This window comes from Rhinopithecus roxellana, chromosome 20 (genome assembly GCF_007565055.1).
Source record: "Rhinopithecus roxellana isolate Shanxi Qingling chromosome 20, ASM756505v1, whole genome shotgun sequence".
Classification (NCBI taxonomy): domain Eukaryota; kingdom Metazoa; phylum Chordata; class Mammalia; order Primates; family Cercopithecidae; genus Rhinopithecus; species Rhinopithecus roxellana.
In genome coordinates, this window is record NC_044568.1 from 64569951 (window position 1) to 64593563 (window position 23613).

At 43.7% G+C, this 23613-nt stretch overlaps 1 protein-coding gene across 1 annotated transcript in view; it reads right to left on the reverse strand.

The window, feature by feature from the left end:
- The window catches only part of HYDIN (HYDIN axonemal central pair apparatus protein), a 392140-nt gene that overhangs the window by 101856 nt on the left and 266671 nt on the right, over positions 1 to 23613 (reverse strand). The window contains 4 exon segments of the mRNA XM_030924912.1: positions 687 to 869; positions 1087 to 1295; positions 10657 to 10875; positions 13032 to 13658. Of these exon segments, the coding sequence (XP_030780772.1) occupies positions 687 to 869; positions 1087 to 1295; positions 10657 to 10875; positions 13032 to 13658 (1238 nt within the window).

The following is a 23613-nucleotide window of genomic DNA, read 5'->3' on the forward strand; positions in this document are numbered from 1 at the left end:
TGCCACGTGATGTTTACATAAACTCAATATTCCCTGCTCAACACAGGGTCCAGGCGTCCTGGAGACAGAGTGACTCTTCTTTGTCCCAGCTCCTTCCCACCACCAGAGAAGACAGTATGACAGTATGATGTGAACTTGAAAAAAAGACTCCCCAGTGGTGACTTCCATAATGAGGAGTGGTGACAGAACTGAGTCAGATATTCCATCCCAGTGCACCCAGCTGAAAACTTTCCTGAGAATCCCTATGGAAAACTAGTTCTGGGAGATATGAATTAGCTTCTGAGTCCCTTGGTCTAATGTGGCCAGTTGCTCAGCCAGGTGCTTTTCTGTGTAGGAGTTGCACAGTGGTGTTCAGTAGCTTGGAAAAAGTTCACCCATGCAGAGTCACACATGGTTTCTATACTACAGGATAGAACTGCTTTAAATTTGCTTAATAGTTAAATAAGCAAACTAATTTGCCAAAGGAAGGCTTTTTTCCTCCCCCTTTGCACCTATGATCATTCTCTTTATTGCAGTCTGGGAATCCTGGTAGTAGCATGTCCTCCCTGTGGCTCTTAGTCAATATTCAAGACATGGAAGCTGATATGACTAGAGGGGCTGGGGTAAGAACCTCCTTGTTCAAAGTGCCACGGAGGAAAACAAAAACGCATCTGTCAACCTTTTCTTTTAAAATGAAACACACTTACTTCGGGTCTTGGCAAATGTATGGGTAAGTGCAGATGCCTCGGCAGTAGAGCTGGTACTGGCAGCAAGTTCCTAGGATCTCAAAGTTAAAGGTTTGGTCAAAGTTCCCGAACTCATCAGAAGAGAAGTGCACCTGCAACGTTACCTCGCCATTGGCTGGCACGATCCACCGGAAGTGATTCAGTCTGCAAATGACCACACAGGTTTGTAAAGTGAGAGGCTCCCCTCTGGCCAAGAGAAGACAGGAGAGCTGCCTGGAAGTCCTGTCCTGTTGGGGTAGGCATGGTGGCCCCTGGAGCCCCACAGGCAGGACAGCTCTGTTCCCCTCCAGTGCTGTGACAGCCACACCCTCAATGTGGGCTCTGGCCCACATTCCCCTCCTTGGGTTGCTGGGAGGCCCACCTGGTGAATTTCTCCTGGGAGTGCTGCCCGTCGAAGTTGTTCAGGTCTGTATCTGACAGCTGGGAAATGGTTCCTGCTGGTTCCCCAGAAAGGACTTTCCTGTTTAAGGTCACGTGACGCTTGTCTTTCTGAGTCTCGACAACTTGGTCTATCTTTTCTTTCACTTTCTGTTTGCCCCCCTTAGATGAGCTGGTCTGCTCCTCTTGAGCCTTAATTAAAAATGAGCATGAGGTCTTAAATATTCACTCTTTGAACACACAAACAGAAGGCAGAGATGGCTACATGTCTGTCATCTCGGGAGATGGTGCTGCAGGGTCAGGAAGCCTAGAGCAGGGCAGGGTCTAGTCTTGGGTAGTGACAAGACCAGTGCATTCCTTGGCTCCCTAGTCCCTCAGATGGAGGATGAAGATGAAACCCTAGAGAAAGCTTGAAGCTGGAGGGTGTGTGTGGAACTCAAGTCTTAGCTCCTGGCAGTACCTACCATGGCCAGCGGGGCTTGTAGCCTTCTTGGCACCACTAAGCCAGTTATCCCCATCTGCTTGCTGTCTAATTCCTAATACTTTGTGGGCCTATACCCCTCACCACCAGCTCTCTCTCCTTATTCTTAGAATTATACGTGAATAGAAAATCTGACTGTTTTGGGAGAGGCAGAGATAAACATGTGTTTAATCTGCTGTGTTTAATAAGTTCCCATTTTTCTAGTGGTATTTTCATGTTTCCTGATAAAAAAAAAATTTTGCCTTTAATTTATTTATCATTTCCACCATTTTTAAAAAAAGAAACCTTTAAGAGTTGAAGGCCTGGTACAGTAATAACTAGTTTTAACAGTTGCCACTTTTTCTCCTGAGCCATTTGCAGACATGATGACTCTGCCTCTAAATACAACTCCTCAAGAAAGGACCTTCTCCTGCAATCCTGCACACTACTATCATCACACCTAAGAAAAGGAACAATAATTCCACACCATTGTTCTGGCACACAGTCTGCATTAAAATTCTCCTATTTGTCTCAGGTATGTCTTTTTTTTTTTTTTGAGATGGTGTCTTGCTCTGTCGCCCAGGCTGGAGTGCAGTGGCGCTATCTCGGCTCACTGCAAGCTCCGCCTCCCAGGTTCATGCCATTCTCCTGCCTCAGCCTCCCGAGGAGCTGGGACTACAGGTGCCTGCCACCATGCCAGACTAATTTTCGGTATTTTTAGTAGAGACTGGGGTTTCACCGTGTTAGCCAGGATGGTCTCGATCTCCTGACCTTGTCATCTGCCTGCCTCCACCTCCTAAAGTGTTGGGATTACAGGCGTGAGCCACCACGCCTGGTCTCAGGCATGTCTTTTATAGACTTTTCCCAAATAAGCATCTAATCAAAGTTCCTATATTGTGTTTTGGTGTTATGCTTCTTTTTTTTATTATTATTTTTCTATCTTTCTATAGGTTATTGGGGGTACAGGTGGTGTTTGGTTACATAAGTTTTCTGGTGGCGATTCATGAGATTTTGGTGCACCCATCACCCGAGCAGTATACACTGCACACTATTTGTAGTGTTTTATCCCTTGCCCCCTTCCCATTCTTTCCCCCAAGTCCCCAAAGTCCACTGTATCATTCTTATGCCTTTGCGTTCCCATAGCTTAGTTCCCACATATCAGTGAGAACATATGATGTTTGCCATTCCCGAATTACTTCACTTAGAATAATAGTCTCCAATCTCATCTAGATAGCTGCAAATGCCATTAATTCATTCCTTTTTATGGCTGAGTAGTATTCCATTGTATATATATACCACAGTTTCTTTACCCACTCATTGATTGATGGGCATTTGGGATGGTTCCACGATTTGGCAATTGTGAATTGTGCTGCTATAAACATGCATGTGCAAGTACTTTTTTTGTATAATATCTTCTTTTCCTCTGGGTAGATATGCAGTAGTCAGATTGCTGGATCAAATGGTAGTTCTACTTTTAGTTCTTTAAGGAATCTTCACACTGTTTTCCATAGTGGTTGCACTAGTTTACATTCCCCATCAGCAGTGTAGAAGGTGGTTTCTTGATGCACTGGATCCATGCCAACTACTACTGTTTTTTTTTATTTTTTCATTATGGTCATTCTTGCAGGAGTAAGGTGGTATCACACTGTGGTTTTGATTTTGCATTTCCCTGATCATTAGTGACATTGAGCACTTCTTCATATGTTTGTCAGCCATTTGCATACCTTCTTTTACGAGTTGTCTACTCATGTCCTTAGCCCACTTTTTGATGGGATTGTTTGTTTTTTTCTTGCTGATTTGTTTCAGTTCATTGTAGATTCTGGATATTAGTCCTTTGTCAGATGTATAGATTGTGAAGATTTTCTCCCACTCTGTAGATTGTCTGTTTACTCTGCTGACTGTTCCCTTTGCTGTGCAAAAGCTCTTTAGTTTAATTAAGTTCCAGCTAATTATCTTTGTTTTTATTGCATTTGCTTTTGGCTTCTTGGTCATGAAATCTTCACCTAAGCCAATGTCTAGAAGGGTTTTTCCAATGTTATCTTCTAGAATTTTTATAGTTTCAGGTCTTAGATTTAAGAGATTTAAGTCCTTAATCCATCTTGAGTTGATTTTTGTATAAGGTGAGAGATGAGGATCCATGTGGCTAGCCAATCATCCCAGCAGTATTTGTTGAAAAGGATGTCCTTTCTCCACTGTTTTTTTTTTTTTTCTTTGTCGAAGACCAGTTCGCTGTAAGTATTTGGGTTTATTTCTGGGTTCTCTATTCTGTTCCATTGGTCTATGTGCCTATTTTTATATCAGTAACATGCTGTTTTGGTGACTATAGCCTTATACTATAGTTTGAAATCAGGTATTGTGATGCCTCCAGATTTGTTCTCTTTGCTTTGGCTATGTGGGCTCTTTTTTGGTTCCATATGAATTTTATAACTTTTTCCTAATTCTGTGAAGAATGATGGTGGTATTCTGATGAAAATTGCATTGAATTTGTAGATTGCTTTTGGCAGTATGGTCATTTTCACAATATTGACTCTACCCATCCATGAGCATGAGATGTGTTTCCATTTGTGTCATCTATGATTTCTTTTAGCAGTGTTTTGTAGCTTTCCTTGTAGAGGTCTTTCACCTCCTTGGTTAGGTATATTCCTAAGTATTTTATTTGTTTTTTTGTAGCTATTGTAAAAGATGCTGAGTTTTTGATTTGGTTCTCTGCTTGTTCATTGTTGGTGTATAGAAGAGCTACTGATTTGTGTACCTTAATTTTGTATCCAGAAACTTTACTGAATTCTTTTGTCAGTTCTAGGAGCTTTCTAGAGGAGTCTTTAGGGTTTTCAAAGTAAATCATCATGTCATCAGCAAACAGTGACAGTTGGACTTTCTCTTTGCCCATTTGGATACCCTTTATTTCTCTCTCTTGTCTGATTGTTCTGGCAAGGACTTCCAGTACAATGTTGAAGAGGAGTGATGAGAGTGGGCATCCTTGTCTTGTTCCAGTTCTTGGAGGGAACATTTTCAACTTTTCCCCATTCAGTATTATGTTGGCTGTGGGTTTGTCATAGATGGCTTTTTTTACATTGAGGTGTGTTCCTTGTGTGCCGATTTTGCTGAGAATTTTAATTATAAAGGGTGCTGGATTTTGTTGAAAGCTTTTTCTGCATCTATTGAGATGACTGTATGATTTTTGTTTTTAATTCTGTTAATGTGGTATATCACATTTATTGACTTGCACATGTTAAACCATCCCTGAATCCCTGGTGTGAAAGCCACTTGATCATTGTGGATTAACTTTTTGATATGTTGTTGGATTTGATTAGCTAAATGTTAAGGATTTTGGTTAGCTAAATGTTAAGGATCTTAGCATCTGTGTTCATCAGGGATATCGGCCTGCAGTTTTCTTTTTTTGGTTATGTCCTTTCCTGGTTTCGGTATTAGGGTGATGCTGGCTTCGTAGAATGAATTAGGGACAGTTCCCTTTTCTCTGTCTTGTGCAATAGTGTCAATAGGATGGGTATCAATTCTTCTTTGAATGTCCACTAGAATTCTGCTGTGAATCTGTCTGGTCCTGGACTTTTATTTGTTGGTATATTTTAAATTACCTTTTCAATCTCACTGCTTGTTACTGGTCTGTTCAGGGTATCTAGTTCTTCCTGATTTAAGCTAGGAGGGTTGTATTTTTCTAGGAGTTTATCCATCTTTTCTAGGTTTTCTAGTTTTTGAGTGTAAAGGTGTTCATAGTAGCCTTGAATGATCTTTTCTATTTCTGTGGTGTCAGTTGTCACATCTCCTGTTTCGTATCTTATTGAGGTTATTTGGATTTTTCTCTCTTCTTTTCTTAGTTAATCTAGCTAATGGTCTATCAATTTTATTTATCTTTTCAAAGAACCAGCTTTTTGTTTCACTTATCTTTAGTATTTTTTTTTGTTGTTTGTTTCAATTTCATTTAGTTCTGCTCTGATTTTGGTTATTTCCTTTCTTCTGCTGGGTTTGGGTTTGATTTGTTCTTGTTTCTCTAGTTCCTTGAGGTGTGACATTCGACTGTCAGTTTGTGCTCTTTCAGTCTTTTTGATGTAGGTATTTAGGGCTATGAACTTTCCTCTTAGCATCACCTTTGCTGTATCCCAGATATTTTGATAGGTTGTGTCACTATTGTCATTCAGTTCTATGAATTTTTAAATTTCCATCTTAATTTTGTTTTTGATCCAGTGATCATTTGGGAGCAGGTTATTTAATTTTCATGTACGTGCATGGTTTTGAAGGTTGCTTTTGCAGTTGATTTCCAATTTCATTCCACTGTGGTCGGCAAGGGTGCTGGATATAATTTCAATTTTCTTAAATTTATTGAGGCCCATTTTGTGGCCTATCATATGGCCTATCTTGGAAAAAGTTCCACAAACTGTTGAGTAGCATGTGTATTCTGTGATTGGTGGATGGAATGTTCTGTATATATCTGTTAAGTCCATTTGTTCCAAGGTATAGTTTAAATTCATCGTTTCTTTGTTGACTTTCTGTCTTGATGACCTGTCTCGTGCTGTCAGTGGAGTACTGAATTCCCCCACTATTACTGTGTTGCTGTCTATCTCATTTGTTAGGTCTATTAGTAATTGTTTTATAAATTTGGGGGCTCCAGTGTTAGGTGCATATATGTTTAGGATTGTGGTATTTTTCTGGTTGGACAGGGCCTTTTGCCATTATGCAATGCCCCCTTTGTCTTTTTAAGCTGCTGTTGCTTTAAAGTTTGTTTTGTCTGATATAAAAATAGCTGTTCCTGCTCTCTTTTGGTGTTCACTTACATGAAACGCCTTTTTTCCACCCTTTTACTTTAAGTTTATGTGAGTCCTTATATGTTAGGTGAGGCTCTTGAAGGCAGCAAATAGTTGGTTGGTGAATTCTTATCCATTCTGCAGTTCTGTATCTTTTAAGCAAAGCATTTAGGCATTTACATCCAATGTTAGTATTGAGATGTGAGGTCCCATTAATTGTGCTATTTGTTGCCTGTGTACCTTGGTTTTTTGCTTTTTTATTTTGTTTTTTAATTGTATTTTTGTTTTATAGGTCCTATGAGATTTATGCTTTAAAGAGGTTCTGTTTTGATGTGTTTCCAGGATTTGTTTCAAGATTTAGAGCTCCTTTTAGCAGTTCTTATAGTACTGGCTTGGTAGTGGCGAATTCTCTCAGCATTTGTCTGAAAAAGACTGTCTCTTTTCTTCATATACGATGTTTCATTTTGCTAGATACAAAATTCTTGGCTGATAGTTGTTCTGTATGTTCTCTGCTGATAGCCTGAAGATAGGGCACCAATCCCTTCTAGCTTGGAGGGTTTCTGCTGAGAAATCTGCTGTTAATCTGATAGGTTTTCCTTTATTGATTACCTGTTGCTTTTGTCTCACAGCTCTTAAGATTCTTTCCTTCATCTTGACTTTAAATAACCTGATGACAATGTGCCTAGGTGATGATCTTTCTGTGATGAATTTTCCAGGTGTTCTTTGTGCTTCTTGTATTTGGATGTCTAGGTCTCCAGCAAGGCTGGGGAAGTTTTCCTCGATTATTCCCCCAAATATGTTTTCCAAACTTTTAGATTTCTCTTCTTCCTCAGGGGCACTGATTATTCTTAGGTTTGGTCATTTAACATAATCCCAGACTTCTTGGAGGCTTTGTTCTTATTTTCTTATTCTTTTTTCTTTGTCTTTGTTGGATTGGGTTAATTTGAAGACCTTGTCTTTGAGCTCTGAATTTCTTTCTTCTACTTGTTCAATTCTATTGTTAAGACTTTCCAGAGCATTTTGCATTTCTCTAAGTATGTCCAATATTTCCTGAAGTTTTGATTGTTTTTTATTTATGCTATGTATTTCATTGAACATTTCTCCCTTCACTTCTTCTGTCATTTTTTGGATTTGCTTGAACTGGGCTTCACCTTTCTCTGGTGCCTCTCTGATTGGCTTAATAACTAACCTCCTGAATTCTTTCTCAGGTAAATCAGGGATTTCTTCTTGGTTTGAAACCGTTGCTAGTGAGCTACTGTGATTTGGGGGGGCTATTAAAGGGCCTTGTTTTGTCATATTATCAGAGTTCGTTTTCTGGTTCCTTCTCATTTGGGTAGGCTCTGTCAGAGGGAAATATGGCTGAAGGCTGTTGTTCAGATTCTTTTGACCCACAGGGTGCTCCCTTGATGTAGTATGTTCCCCCTTGTCCTATGGATGTGGCTTTCTGAGAGCCTAGTTGAACTGATGGTTATCTCTCTTCTGGGTCTAGCCACCCAGCAAGTCTACCAGGCTCTGGGCTGGTGCCAGGGGTTGTCTGCACAGAGTCCTGTGATGTGAACCATCTATGGGTCTCTCAGCCATGAACACCAGCACCTGTTCTGGCAGAGGTGGCAGGGGAGTGAAATGGGCTCTGTGAGGATTCTTAGCTTTGGTGGTTTAATGCTCTATTTCTGTGCCGGTTGGCCTCCTGACGGGAGGTGGCACTTTCCAGAGAGCCTCAGCTGTGGTAATATGGAGAGGAACCAGTGGTGGGTGGGGCCCTAGAACTCCCAAGAATATATGCCCTTTGTGTTCAGGTACCTGGTGGGTAGGGAAGGACCATCAGTTGGGGACAGGGCTAGGAATGTCTGAGCTCAGACTCTCCTTGGGCTGGTCTTGCTGCGGCTGCTGTGGGAGATGGGGGTGAGGTTCTTAGATCAATGGAGTTATGTACCTAGGAGGATTATGGCTCCCACTGCTGAGTCATGCAGGTTGTCAGGGAAGTGGGCAAAAGCCAGCAGTTACAGGCCTCACCCAGCTCCCATGCAATCCAAAGGGCTGGCCTTACTCCCACCGTGCCCCCAACAATAATAGCATTGAGTCTGTTTCCAGGCAGTGGGTGAGCAGGGCTGAGAACTTGCCCCAGGCTACCCACCTCCCAGCTGTGAAAGCAAGTATGGCTTTAGTTCTTCCCCTGCCTGTGGAGTCTGCATCCTGGATTTGTGCCCTCCCCAGAGTCCTGCCCAGAAGGCTTCTTAACCCGTTCAAATTGTTACAAAGTTCACCTGGAGACTTCCTTTTCTCTGTGGCATTTTCCCTGGGCCTATGGCCGTCCTCCTGAAGGATCCCTGTGATGCCAGACAGGAATGGCCTGCTTGGGGACCTAGGGAGCTGCCAGGGCCTTTCCTGCTGCTTCCTCTACCCCTGTATTTCACTCAGTTCTCTAAATTGACTCAGCTCCAGGTAAGGTTGGAATCTTCTCCTGTAAACTAGACCTTCAGTTTCCCTGGTGGGAAACCAGGGGTGGAGGATCTTCCTTTCCCACTTCTGCAGTTTGGGCACTCACAGTATTTGAGTTGTCTCCTGGGTCCTGCAGGAGCAGTCTGCTTGCTTCAGAGGGTCTGTGGGTCCCTTCAGGTTTCTTGATTTATTCCTGCAGTTGTTCTGGAGCTAAAATTCACAATGCGAGACACGCTGCTCTGTCCATCCGAGTTGGAGTTGGAATCTAGTCCTGCCTCCCGTCCGCCATGATCTGTCATGTTTCTTTAGTATCTTATAATCTAGACCCTCCTGCCCCCTCTCTCAATCACATTGCCGTTTTAGAGAGACCAGATTTGCGTTCTTACAAAATACCCCATAGTCGGAATTATTCTGAGCATTCTTACAGTGCCATTTCTTTTTCTTTTCTTTTCTCTTTTCTTTTCCTTTCTTTTCTCTCTTCTCTTGTCTTCTCTTCTCCTTCTTCTCTCTCTCCCTCCCTCTTTTCTTTTTTCTTTCTTTTCTTTCCTTTCTCCTTCTTTTCTCTTTTCTTTTCTTTCCTCTCTCTCTCTTCCCTTCCTTCAATCTTTCTTTTCTTTTTCTTTTGAGACAGGATCTCACTTTACTGTCCAGGCTGGAGTGCAGTGGTGCCATCTCGGCTCACTACAACTCTTCCTCTAGGGCTCAAGCGATCCTCCCACCTCAGCCTCCTGAGTAGCTGTGATACAGGTGCGTGCCACCATGCCTGGCTAATTTTTGTATTTTTTGTAGAGATGGGGTTTCACCATATTCCCAGGGTGGTCTCAAACATCTGGGCTCAAGCAATCTGCCCACCTCAGCCTCCCAAAATGTGGGGATTACAGGCATGAACCAAAGTGCCCAGCTGGCTGATTTTCAAAACAAGGGGAAGACAGCAATTTTTTCTTCTTTATCTTCTTAATTTGAAATTTCACCAGGGACTCTCTGCTCGGGTGAGGCATGCCCACCGATGCAACTGATCTCAGATGTTGATTTCCTACTTGTAAACTGAGGTTTGGGGTAGTCTCTGTCCCCAGTTTACGGGTAAGCAGGACTTATAGGTGAAGTTACGAGCTCTCTTTGCTGATGTGCATGGTTTGTAGAAGGCTGTGTGCAGAGATTCAAATTGTGGGCCACGCTTCTCCTCTGGGAATAAAAAAACCTTCTATAATTTTAAATATACACACTTTCTGCATATTATTGGTCAAATTTATTTTTCTTGTGATTTATTCTATTAATTGCATATATTTTCTTCTATTTCTGCACAATTTTATTTTGATTATTTAATTTTAATCCAGCTGGAATATATTTTACTGTATTGTGTCAGGCTAGGACATAAACAGTGACTTTTACCCCAAACATCCAATCTTCCCATCCTAATTTCTTTAATAATGTATCCTTTCTGTAGTGGCACGTGTCCCTTTAACTTGTGTGTGTTGATTCTTATATTCTTACACACTGTGCAAATCACCTTAGCTTCAAAACATATTTTTACGTTTTAAAAAAGATTAGATATCTTTTTAAGAATGCTAGTTTTGCTTATTTTTTTATTGTGCATGTGCTGCAGAGTAACTTGACAAGTTCCCTAAACCCTCCCACGGGACTGCAAAGGTTGTTAGGTGAGAATCAATCACCATCAGTTTCCTCTTAGGAGGTAGGACAAGTCAGAGCCAGGAAAGGTGCAGTTCAGGGACGCTCACATGAGGTTTTCAGGGAGGATCCCCAACAAGTCGAGGGAAAATAATCCAGTGAGCAGAACACCTCATGCCAGGCTCCATTTTTGGTCTGGTGTGGGGTGACCTTCTCTCCCTGCCCGCTGAAGTCCTGCCAAGGTTAGGAGAATAAACTGCTCATGCGTTACCTTTGTAGTGTTTGTGGCAGCCAAAAGGTCTGATTCTATTTCCATTTCTTTTTTTTCATCCAGAGATATCTCTTCGGATGGTGGGATCACAAACACAAAATGCTCCAGGTCGTCTGTCATGGTCAAAGGTGGCCGCTTCACAGGGTAGGAGACGATTGAGAATAAGGCAGGAGGCGGGATGGGTGGTCCGGAGGAACCCAGACCCAAGATGTCTAGGATCTAAAGGACAGGCCGATTGTGAATTTTCTGTGCAAAACCCTATGCCTCTCTTCCTCTCTTACCATAGCCTTTGTTACACTTTATGGCAATTGTTTAATTGTCTGCCTTTGCAACAGGACTGTAAACTCCATTAGGATGGTTAGCAGGTGGATATGGCACACAGCCAAGCACATAGAAGGCAATCAATAAATCTCTGTCTAATATGAAGAGGCCAGCTCTTAACGTTCTAATGTCTAAAGTATAGAGTTGTTCCACCTATTTTCAGATTCCATGTTAATTTTTCTTTTTGCATTAAATGTTCCTTCCTTCCAAGGGTGAAAGAAAGTTGGGATGGGAGCAAGTCAAATGCAGCAAAGAAAATAATAAAGCAAAGGTTCTGGGACTAGGGTAGAGAATGGGAATGAAGAGAGAAGTGAAAAATAACCTGAGAGAGAAAACATTTATTCCTCCAGCATTTTCCCATTCTGCTCTCATATCTAATGAATGAGCAATTTCCAGAGCAAATGGTTTGGAAATTTAACAGCCACTTCCTGCCTCAGAACAAGCATGTTACCTCTAGACTAATAGCCATTATCACAACAGTAAAGGTTACAGCCCACCTGAGGGCCCAGCCTGTGGACCACTGGGCCTGTTAGGCCCAGCAAGTAACTAAATATCTCCATGCAATCCTGTGCTTCTCATCCTGTGTGTCAAGGAGCTAAAGGCATTTCCTGACTAATATGCAGCCGAGTTAACTCCCAGGATTTAGAACCTCTACGGAGAAAGGCATGAATGATTTGTAGCAATTGTTGAATTACCAGAGCCAGGGAGCTCTTCAAACAGCAGTCTAACCTATGATTTGGAAGGTGGAAAGTATAAAACAAGGCGAGAAGATGTTCTTGTTATAGTCCTTTTTTTAAAAAAAAAAAAACATTTCTGGAGGAAAAAAATCACAATTCCTTAGCTAAGGCTGGCCTGAGGTGAAACTGGTAAGGGCGTAGAGCTGGTGTTGCATGTCCCCCAGCAGTCCTTCCCGCCTTTGGTGCCACCCGGGGCCACTGTGGCAAGGCTTCTACTGTGGGTCACAGCACATGGAAGTCACATGGACTGCAGGGATGACTCTGATCCTCCTGTCATCCCTGACCTGCCACATATTCCTCCCAGGCTCTAGTCTCTACTTTTAAAAGTTGACTCACGCCTGTAATCCCAGCACTTTGGGAGGCTGAGGCTGATCATTTGAGGTCAGGAGTTTAAGAACAGCCTGACCAACATGGTGAAACCCTGTCTCTACTAAAGATACAAAAAAGTTAGCTGGGCGTGCTGGTGCATGCCTATCATCCCAGCTACTTAGGAGGCTGAGGCAGGAGAATCGCTTGAACACAGGAAGCGGAGGTTGCAGTGAGCTGAGATTGCGCCACTGCACTCCAGCCTGGGCAACAAAGTGAGACTCCATCTAAAAAAAAAAAGCTGCATCTAATTTGTCGTGAACGAAACCAGAACGCAGCAAACTATGGTGCCCTGGCTGAATCTGGCCTGCTACTTTTTCTAAATAAACTTGAATTGGAACATGGCTATGCCCATTCAGTTACATGTTGCTGGTGGTCACTTTTACCCACCGAAGGCTGAGTGGAGCAGTTGTGATAGAAGCAGTATCACCTGTAGCCTAAAATACTTACTTTCTGGTCCTTTACAGAAAAAACCTGCCCCTGGAGAAAAGGCTATAATAAGCCTCTCCTCCAAACTGCTAGCAAGGGTGGCTTTTGGATACACAATACTATTGTTTATAGGAACGAAGAGCTGTCTTATAGGATAATTTCTGTCACTGTGGGAGGCCTGTGGGAAGACTTTGGAGTGGATGGGTCTCCTGCTTCACCCCAAAGCCTCACCTGCCTTGTCACTCTGTAGCACCCATATTATCAATATTAAAAATCAACCGTCACAGGTGGCTTTCCATAAGCTTGGATGGACTAATTTAGATGTGTGACATTTCCTACAAATTTTCTCTTGCCAAGTAGGAAAGGTCCTTTAGTCATTATTGTCTTAATTCCGAGGGGGCATCAGAAATGAATGCAGTTGAGGGGATATGGGTTTCGGGTAGGGAGAAGCACCCCTGATGATCTTAGCACAGTGCCTGCTGCCTGACTTGTGACTTCCCCACCCTGGAGGAGAGTCCTTACCTGCTCTCCTTTGGGAAGCTTGTCACTCTCTAGGGCCTGCTTCCAGTTCAAGCCTTCAAAGTCTGGTGTCTGGATGTTAAGGAAGGGCACACCCAGGTCCTTCTCCTTTTTCCCTTCGTGGTCCTCCTCCCCTTCCCCCTCCCAGTCACTCCGCTCCTCCAGGGCTCGCAGCTTCTCCAGGCGCTCCCGCTCCGCCTTCTCCCTCTCCAGGCGCTCCTTCTCCGTGCGCTCCTTCTCCAGGCGCTCCCTCTCCCGATCCTTGCGGCCCCTGCGCCCACCCGAGGGGACCTGGCGCTGGTCGTCGGGCTCATGGGCTGCTTCCTCCATCCCTGCGGGAGGCAGCTGGACTCCTTGCTTCCGGTCCCAGTACATGAGGAGGTTCTGGACATCCTTCAGTGTCAACTCATAGGCCTTAAACTTCTGGGCCAGTTGCTTGTCGGGGTCCTTTGAGACGTCCCCTTCACTGTCCTCTTGGTCCTGGACAAGAGGAAGCCCAAGCATGCTGACATCACCCATGTTCCTTTTCTTCTTATTTAGCTCTTCCTTCTCAGACATTGTTGGTTCCCTAACAGATATTTTCCTTTCGATTGTCTCCGTCTTGACATCCACTTTGGTGAGTGGAGGAACCTAAAAGGCACGACACAGAAAAGATGCGTCAAACAGTTTTTTATGGGGTAGTAAATTGCATGAGGAGGAGCAAAAAGACATTTTGTTTCTTGAGAAGACCTCTGAGGACCCGGGCACCTCCTCTGCATGCTAAGGTTGTGCCTGGGAATCGTCTTGGGGGTTTTTATCTAAATATCCATTCCATGGTCCTTCTCTGTTCGAGATCTGGCTGGGTCCTGGCATTGTGCATTTTGGAAAAGGTGCAGAGTGACTTTGATGTGTACTCCTGGTTGAGAGCTGCTGTTCTGCAGGATCAAGGGGAAAAGACTAACAGATGCAAGCCATCTGCACCTGCCTCCGGTGCCCTGGGATAGGCCATAGCGTGTAGTGGTCCAATCCCAGCTGCACTGCTTGGTAGCTGTGACCCTGGGAGAGGACTTGGCCTCTCTCTGCCTCATCTGTATAATGGAGATAGCAATATTAATACCGACTTCAGAGGACTCCTGAAGATAAAATGTGTGAATGCATGTAAAAAGCTTGTAACAGTGCCTTTGCAGTTATTAAAACCACACATGTATTGTATACAATGGATATTGTTGGGAACAAATGGGGGTTTAGAATCTGGTTGCACCTCAGGCTTTTAAAATATGTATTTATTTAATGCACTGGGCATAGAGAAACCAACTTTATTCTTTTTCTTGCTGCACTTTTAAACTTGCTTTGTGGGCTCCGATTTTCTCCTCCCCTGGATGAAATCCTCGGGTAGGCTCCATCGTTTTCTGGGTCACTCTTTGATGATATTATGCAAAGTCCATTCCAGTCTAGTGACCGCTATCTGCAGTGCAGCCCACTGTCTCCCTTCCCAGGTCTAGCTCTTCTCTCTAAGTTCAGGCCAGCATGACTCATGGGGCTGGGGTTCAAAAATTAGACTCTAGACCTGCCAAGGAAAGGAGGTCCTGGTAAATACCCTGGTCTTTGGGTTAGGTCTCTGAAAGGTTCCATACTAGGAATAAGGGTCAACCTGTCCTTTGCAGAGAGAGACATGGATGGAGCTGGAAGGCCATTATCCTCAGCAAACTAACGCAGGAACAGAAAACCAAATAATAAGTGTTCTCCCTTATAAGTGGGAGATGAATGATGAGGACACATGGACATATGGGTTGGGGGACAATACACACTGGGGTCTGTCAGCGATTGGGGGGCAGGAGGAGGGAGAGCATCAGGAAGAATAGTTAATGAACGCTGGGCTTAACATCTAGGTGATGGGATGATCTGTGCAGCAAACCATGGTGGCACATGTTTACCTATGTAACAAACCTGCACATCCTGCACATGTACCCCTGTACTTCAAATAACAGTGGGAAAAAGAAAAGGAAAAAGAAAAAAAAAAAAAGGTCAACCTGAAATAGCGCCGCCCTCCTAGGGACTGAAGTTCAGTTTAAAATGATCTCAATCCTGATTGAATCAAGATTTCTAGTGCTCCTAGCCTAGCTGACTGCCAGCAGCAAAGACTGATTCTCTCTGGAGGGAGACAACATTTTCCAGATTCTCTCTGGAGGGAGACAACATTTTCCAGAGCCTCAGAACGTTTTTTCCGTTCAGTATCTGGCCCATGATAAAAACCTGGGTTAGGCATGGTGGCTCATGCCTGTAATCCCAGCACTTTGGGAGGCTGAGATGGGAGGATTGCTTGAGGCCAGCAGTTCTAGACCAGCTTGGGCAAGCAAGACCCCCATCTTTAAAAAAATACTTGGCACCTAAAGAGATAAGATCATGTGACCATAAAGCAAGAGCAAAAGACAGACAGGAGACCAGACTGCTGAGGATCGATGCATGGCTCTATAAGACAAGGACTTTACAACATACTTAATCCGCTGAAGGAATTAAAACACTATTGAGAAGTGAGAATTTTGAAGAGAACTAGAAACAGTAAGAAAAGAATTAATGGCTTTTTAATGCAAAAACGAAATGAAAAACTGAAAGGAAGTTTGAATAGCAGGTTAGACCTCACTGAAAAAAAGACAGCACAAAAGTATGTGCTGTATAAAGAGAGCACAAAAGTATGTAGAACATAGAAAAAGCACAACAGACATGTATTACTGTGAAAGGTTTGCAAAAAGGCCTAGTATATTTATGATTGGAATCCCAGACGGAGAGGAGAGAAAGAATGGAGGAGAAGAAATCTGGAAGAGTTAGTAGCTAATGGTTCCCAACCCACATATTCAAGAATCACTATAAACCCCAAGTAGGATAAAATACAAAGAAAACAACACCTAGGCAAATCACAGTAAATTACTGAACAAAGACCTGACATCTTAAAGGTGTTGAGACCTTAAAGACAAAGAGAAATATCTTAAAGGCAGTTAGAGTCAGAAAGAGGTAGGAGGTCTCAGACGCTGGACCAGATTGAGGACTCACTAAAACAGGGTGGGGGTGGAAACAGCTTTCCAATCAGACACGCCCACCAGTGTGCCATGTCAATATATCATTGCCATGGCAACACTCAGGAGTTACCACCCCTTTCATGGCTATGACTCAATGACCCAAAAGACCTCTTCCCTACAAATTTCTGCATATTCTGCCCCTTCATCTGCATGCAAATAAAAGTGGGTATAAATATGACTGTAAACTGTCCTGAGCTGCTACTCTTTGCCTACAGGGTAGCTCTGCTGGGCAGGAGCAGTCACAGAACTGTCACATTGCCTCTTCAATAAAGCTGTTTTCTTCCACCTCCAGCGTGCCCTTGAATACTTTCCTGGGCAAAGCCAAGAACCCTCCGGGCTAAGCTGTGGGGCTCACCTGCCCTGCATCATGGCTAACACGGAAGGAGCACAATCATGCTGATAGACAACATCTCAACAGCCACATGGAAGACAAAGATAGAAAAATAATATCAAAGTGCTGAAGAAAAATGGCTGGCAACCTAGAGGCCTGCCTAGAAAAAAATACCCTTTAAAAATCAAGGTGAAGTAAAGACATTTTGGACAAGCAAAACTTGAGTAATTTGTTGCCAAAGAACCTGTACCTAACAAAACAAAACACAACACCCAGGAATGTTCTTTAGGTAAAAGAAAACAGATACAAGAGATGTAGAAAGGAGTTAAAGATTGTTTAGGAGGGTGCTGAGAAATGCATATTGATAAATGGGCATTTAGGTAAAAATAAATGCAAATTGATTGTTTTAATCAATAACAATAATGTTTCTGCATTAAAAATATATAGTGAGAATTTGCCGGGCGCGGTGGCTCACGCCTGTAATCCCAGCACTTTGGGAGGCCGAGGTGGGCGGATCATGAGGTCAGGAGATCGAGACCATCCTGGCTAACACGGTGAAACCCTGTCTCTACTAAAAATGCAAAAAATTAGCTGGGCGTGGTGGCGGGCGCCTGTAGTCCCAGCTACTTGGGAGGCTGAGGCAGGAGAATGGCGGGAACCCGGGAGGCGGAGCTTGCAGTGAGCCAAGATCGCGCCACTGCACTCCAGACTGGGCGACTGAGCAAGACACTGTCTCAAAAAAATATATATATATGTGTGTGTATATATATATATATATATATGTGTGTGTGTATATATATATATGTGTGTGTATATATATATATGTGTGTGTATATATATATATATATGTGTGTATATATATATATGTGTGTATATATATATAGTGAGAATTCAAATACATAACAACATTAGCATATAATTTAGAAGAGGGTAGCACTTTGGGAGGCCGAGGCGGGTGGATTGCTTGAGCCCAGGAGTCTGAGAACAGCTTGGGCAACATGGCAAAATCACATTTTTACAAAAAAATTAGCCAGACATGGTGGTGCACCCCTGCAGTCCCAGCTACTCGGGAGGCTGAGGTGGGAGGATCACCTGAGCCTGGGAGAGATCAAGGCTGCAGTGAGTGGTGTCCACGCCAAGCACTCCAGCCTGGGTGACGTAGTGAGACCCTGCCTCAAAAAAAAAAAAAAAAAAAAAAGAGGGTAAATGTGGTTAAATGAGGTTAAATTATTCTAAGACTCTTGTGTCTTCAACAGAAATACCTGAAGGTAGTGGTTGAAGAAAATAAGACTCTTCCTAGTCTATTAACACACTATTTAGTCAAGTGATTACATGGATCAAATTTCCACTAGGCTTTGTTCAATTGTACTTTAGTAAATAACAGCCAATACAAAAGAAACCATTGATCCAAAATATAAACATAAAGGTAAACTTTCTTTTTTAAGGAATAACATTTGGGAGAAATTTGCTTTTATAGATTTGGAGTAAGAAATGATGGCTGGTAAGGGCTTATTTGAGGGAGGAAGGCAAGTTGAGAGGGATGGAATTGGGTTTAAGATTGAACTGGAGGTAGAAAGGAAGATTTTGGACAGAAGAAAGAAAGAAGGAAGCAAAGGAAAGTTCAGAGGAGAAACAAGGACGATGGCCAAATGCAAGGCTTTCTTCTTCTACTGTGAGAAATCATCATTAATTTGTTTAAAACAGGATTATTTTGGTTGGGCACGGTGGCTCATGCCTGTAATCCCAGCACTTTGGGAGGCCAAGGCAGGTGGATCACCTGAGGTCAGGAGTTTGAGACGAGGCTGACCAACATGGTGAAACCTTGTCTCTACTAAAAATACAAAAATTAGCTGGGTGTGGTGGCACACGCCTGTAATCCCAGTTACTTGGGAGGCTGGGGCAGGAGAATCGCTTGAACCTGGGAGGTAGAGGTTGCAGTGAGCAGAGATTGTGCCACTGCCCTCCAGCCTGGGTGACAAGAGCGAAACTCCAACTGAAAAAACAAAACAAAACAACAACAACAACAAGCAGAATCAGATTTAGTTGAAGTGCACTTTTTTGGTTAGATTTTTGAAACAAAACTTTTAAGAGATAACAGGCTTTTCAAGAGGACAGAGAAGATTGGAGTAGGAAGGGAACTTAGAGATCATCAAGGGATGAGATAAGGAAACTTTGGCCCAGAGGATATATGACAAATTCATAGCTTCACAGATTAATCTGTGAGTTTCCAGACTGACAGGTGTATTTCTTACTTCCTATCCTGTCTCCCATTATAGCTGGTTCTGTGATTTTTTTTTTTCTTGTCCAGCATCCCTTTATTTTCCCATCCTTGATTCTTGCTCTGTGCAATACCTCTTCTTCCAGGAGTAAGCAGATGATTCAGAACTGACCAGTCACAGAATGGCATCCCCCTGGCCAAGGGGACTGGTTCAGAACAGGCACATGGCGCTCTCCAGTGAGAGTGAAAGCCAGCACTGTGGCCAACATGGTGTTTAACGAAGCACTCCTTTCCAGCTGGGTTTGGATCTGGGCGAGTCCAAGCCAGAACTTTCGGGGTCTCTCACGTGGAGGGCATCAGTCAGAGACCAGAACCAGCACAAGTGAGCCAAGAGATGCAGGCAAAGAACTCTGCATGGGTGTTTATAGTTTTCCTGCATGGGAATGAACAACCAGCAAACTGATTGTCCCATACTTAACAGCTACAGACTGAATAAAATAGAAACATAACTCCCTGAGAGCTCTAGAGACTAAAAACAAATTAGGCAGTTTTTAAAGGGGCTGTTGAAACTTGGAGTAAGAGAGTTGTATAAAGTGAGTCCTCTTCCTCTTTTTTTGTGGCTTTACATTGAAGATAGTCATGGCAGTGGTAGTGGCTGGTGGTTACACCACAATGGAAAAACCCACCAACCGGGCCGGCACGCCTGTCATCCCAGGACTTTCAGAGGCTGAAGTGGGAGGGTCACCTGAGGTCAGGAGTTCAACACCATCCTGGCCAACATAGCGAAACCCCGTCTCTCCTAAAAATACAAAAATTAGCCGGGCATGGTGGTACACATCAGTAGTCTCACACACACACACACACTCCTACTCGGGAGGCTGAGGCAGGAGAATGGTTTGAACCTGGGAGGCGGAGGTTGCAGTGAGCCAAGATCGCGCCATTGCATTCCAGTCTAGGTGACTGAGCGAAACTCTGTCTCAAAAAAAAAAAAAAAAAGAAAGAAAGAAAAAAGAAAAGCCCACCAATCTTCATTCTAGAGGAGCAACAGAAAGAAGTCCTGGAACATTCAGAGCCTCCAGAGAGTGAAGGGGAAACCCCAGAAAGGAGAGAGCGCCAGAGAAGAGGAACCCCAAATTTTCTGTATCAGCAGCCTAAATCTCTGGCTGGCTGACTCTTGAACTATGTGTGTGGGGGGCAAACTGAAAACAATTTGTAATTAAGGTTTAAAGAATGGAACTGACATCTTAGTCACTGACCCGCTGCAGATGCAAAAGACCAAAACTTGATTCAACCAAGCTAATTGTCTGTTAAACCTAAAGTATCAACATTCTTTGGAGAATTATAATACAATACAGAGTCTGCAACATAACATCCAAAAATTGCAGGATGTGATACAAAATTACTTGTCATATGAAGAGTCAGGAAACTCTGACAAATTCTCAAAGGAAAAGACAGTCAACTATGCCAACCCCGAGGTGACTCAGATGCAGGAACTGTCAGACAAGAACTATATGCAGTGGTTATAACTATGATCAGTACGGCAGAAGGAAATCCAAGCAGATAAATTGAAAAATTTAAAAAGAACCAAGCGGAAATTTTAGAAGTGAAAAATACAGTATCTGAAATAAGAATTCAGGAAGGAACAAGCCATGAATTTTCATATATGTGAACAAATAATTTTTTAAAAAATATTTTTGGAATTGGGTTTTCTGTCTTTCTTTTCTCCTTAAAAAAAAAAAAAGACAGGATCTTGCTGTGTTGTCCAGGCTGGATTTGAACTCATGAGCTCATGCAATCCTCCTGTCTCAGCCTCCTGAGTAGCTGGGACTATAGGTGCACACCACCACAGATGGCCTGAATTGAGTCTTCTATTTCTTGCAGTTTAAAGATTCCTGACAATATATCCACTTGAGACCGTGCTTTTGCTAACGTTAGTGTTGGCTGCTAGGCAACTGCTTAGAGCCTTGCTACTCAGAGTGTGACCTAAGAGCCAGCAGCATGAATGTGACCTGGGACTTGTTAGAAATAGTCTCATGCCCCAGCCCAGACCTATTGAATTGGAACCTCTCTGCATATTAACAGGATCCCTGGGTGATTTGCGTGCATATTCAGATTTGAAAAGCTGATATAGAGAAAATCAGAATCACCAGCAGATTTCATTTTATAGGATAAACAGTTAAAGAGCAGTAAGCTACTAGATGGAAGGAAATCTTCTGATTAGAAAGGTAAAAACAGGCTGAGTGTGGTGGCTCATGCCTGTAATCCCAGCACTTTGGGAGGCCAAGGTGGATGGATCACATGAGGTCAGGAGTTCAAGACCAATCTGGCCAACATGGTGAAATCCTGTCTCTACTAAAAATACAAAAATTAGTCGGGCATGGTGGTGGGTGCCTGTAATCCTAGCTACTCAGGAAGCTGAGACAGGAGAAGCGCTTGAACCCAGGAGGTGGAGGTTGCAGTGAGGTGAGATTGCACCACTGCACTCCAGCCTGGGTGACAGAGTGAGACTTGTATCAAAAAAAAAAAAAAAAAAAAAAAAAAAAGATTAAAACAATCCACAAAAGAAATAAAAATGATTGGCCAGGCACAGTGGCTCACACCTGTAATTCCAGCACTTTGGGAGGCTGAGGTGGGTGGATCACCTGAGGTCAGGAGTTTGAGACCAGCCTGGCCAACATGGCGAAACCCTGTCTCTATTAAAAATACAAAAATTAGCCGGGAGTGGTGGTGTGCGCTTATAATCCCAGTTACTCGGGAGGCTGAGGCAGGAGAATCGCTTGAACCCAGGAAGCGGAGGTTGCAGTGAGCCAAGATCAAGCCACTGCATTCCAGTTTGGATGGCAGAGCAAGATTCTGTCTCAAAAAATAAAGAAATAAAAAATAAATAAAAACATATCCACACACAAAACAAGTATTTTTGAGCACCTTTCCGCCAGGTGGGAGTAACGCATGGGATGGGGATCAGCCTTAGACCAAGCAGGAAGAGACAAAGGTTGAGGCTGGAAACCTGCAGAGTGACTAAGGATGGGTGGAGGTGGGTCCAGAAAGAAGTCAGGGAGAAGGAGGAAAGCCAGAAAGGGTGGACCAGGATGCTAGGAAAGAAGAGCGATCCAAGGAGGGTATGATCCACAGTGTGAAGCTCATGTAGGAGGACATCAAGCAAGTCAAGGCCTGACCCATGCCCATTAGATCTGGAAATGGGGAGGCTGGAGCTTTGGATTCGAGGGAGTGGTGGAGACAGGAATCAGGGTAGGAAAGGGGGAGGCAGGAATGAGGGGTGAGGAGGCAAAGCCAGCAAGTGGGGTAAGTATGAAGGGAAGGAGAGAAAAGGGGTGCTCGTCAGGGGCACCAGGGTTGAAGAAAGTTTTTTTTTTTTTTTTTCATTTTAAAGGTGGGTGATTCTTGAGAACATCTTTAAAGGCTGTGAGAAGAGCTGAAGCCAGCGCAGGGAGGTGTGCTGATGGTTTAAGACACAGAGCAATCCTTTTGATGAGGAGTAGGAAGTCTTTAGTCCTTCCCTTTCACCTTGGCACTTGCCCTGGAATTTTCTTTCACTTCCTGAGAACACATCTAGTCTCAGCAGTTTTTCTTGAGCTTGAGTGTTTTCAGACCAGACAACCACATTAGTCCAAGAGTTTCAAGAAGTCCCCCCAGGGAACATGATTGATTATGTTTTGTGCTAAGCTCAAATGATACACAAGCCTGTTTCCAAATGGATGACCATGATAAGGTCCTTATCACCTCCATCCAAGGTCAACAAAGCACACACAAAAGTACCTGCCCTGAATCCAGTAGTGGGGTCTGGAGTCAGGGGCTGGGGGTGGGTGCTCAGGTGACAGCAACTTGAACTGAGAGTAAAATAGGAAGATCCACATGCTCCTACTTAAAAGTTTCAACAGATTCCAGATGGAGACACCAGTGATGGAGTCAGTGGGTATAATTTGAGGTTAATTGTGCTGCAAATAGTCTTTCTTTTAATGGTGAATGAAATGTTGTCTTTTAAAAGCAAACTTGGGAAGATAACTTCTGCATAGATTATCCTGAACTTATGCCACATAAGAAATTAACTTTGTTTAATGGCAAAAATAATGGCTGAAACACACAGGTACTCAAACTCTCCCTCCTGGCTTCACGTACAGAATCACCTAGGAGAGGCAGGGATCAGTCTTGGTAATTTTTTCTTAGGGACCCCCTTTTGTTCTCAGCCTGAGATGTCATAGATTTCCTTCAGGTCAGTATCAGGCATCCCAAATCTGTGCCTAGTTCTGTGTGCTTAGATCCTGCTGCTTCCTGAGCTCTCCCTAGTTGAGACCCCTGCACACCAATTTCTCTGCCCTTGTGTCTGCCCAGCCACTGTCACTGTCTTTCACTGACCAACTTGGGCCAGTCTGTACCCTGTCTGGAGACGGGTTATAGCTTCACCCTCAGGACTCGTGGCTGCCACACCAGCTGGTCACAACCCTCAGCCAGGATCACCACTGTGGGGGCTCCTCTAGCCACTCTGCCTTTCCAGTGCCACAGGGGGCAGGGAGGCGACTGCTATGCTTGGCAGGCCGACAAACTGCTGGCACTTGCCTGCGAGGATAAGCTCATGCTGAAGCATCTCCCTTGACGGTTGGTTGCCAAGGGTATGCTCCTGACTGGACACATGGGCTCATTGGCTTTGGGGCTTCCTGGGAATACATCTTGAATATTAGCCTGGGTCCTGCAGGGGGTGGTGGAAGGAGCAAGGGCTGTGGCCACACCCAACTGGGTGAGGTACTGGATCTGCGTCTTCCCATCTCTGAACCTCACAGGGCGACACGATTATGTATGACGCAGGCACAGCACTTCACATACAATCAGCATTCAACAAGCATTGGTCCCTTTCCTCCTGCCTTCTGTCCCACCACATGATCCCAACATGATCAGGTTAATTTCCTGGAAAGGGAATGCACCAGGCTGCCCTCCGCTTTGGTCTCCTGGTGAGGAGCAAGTGAGGGT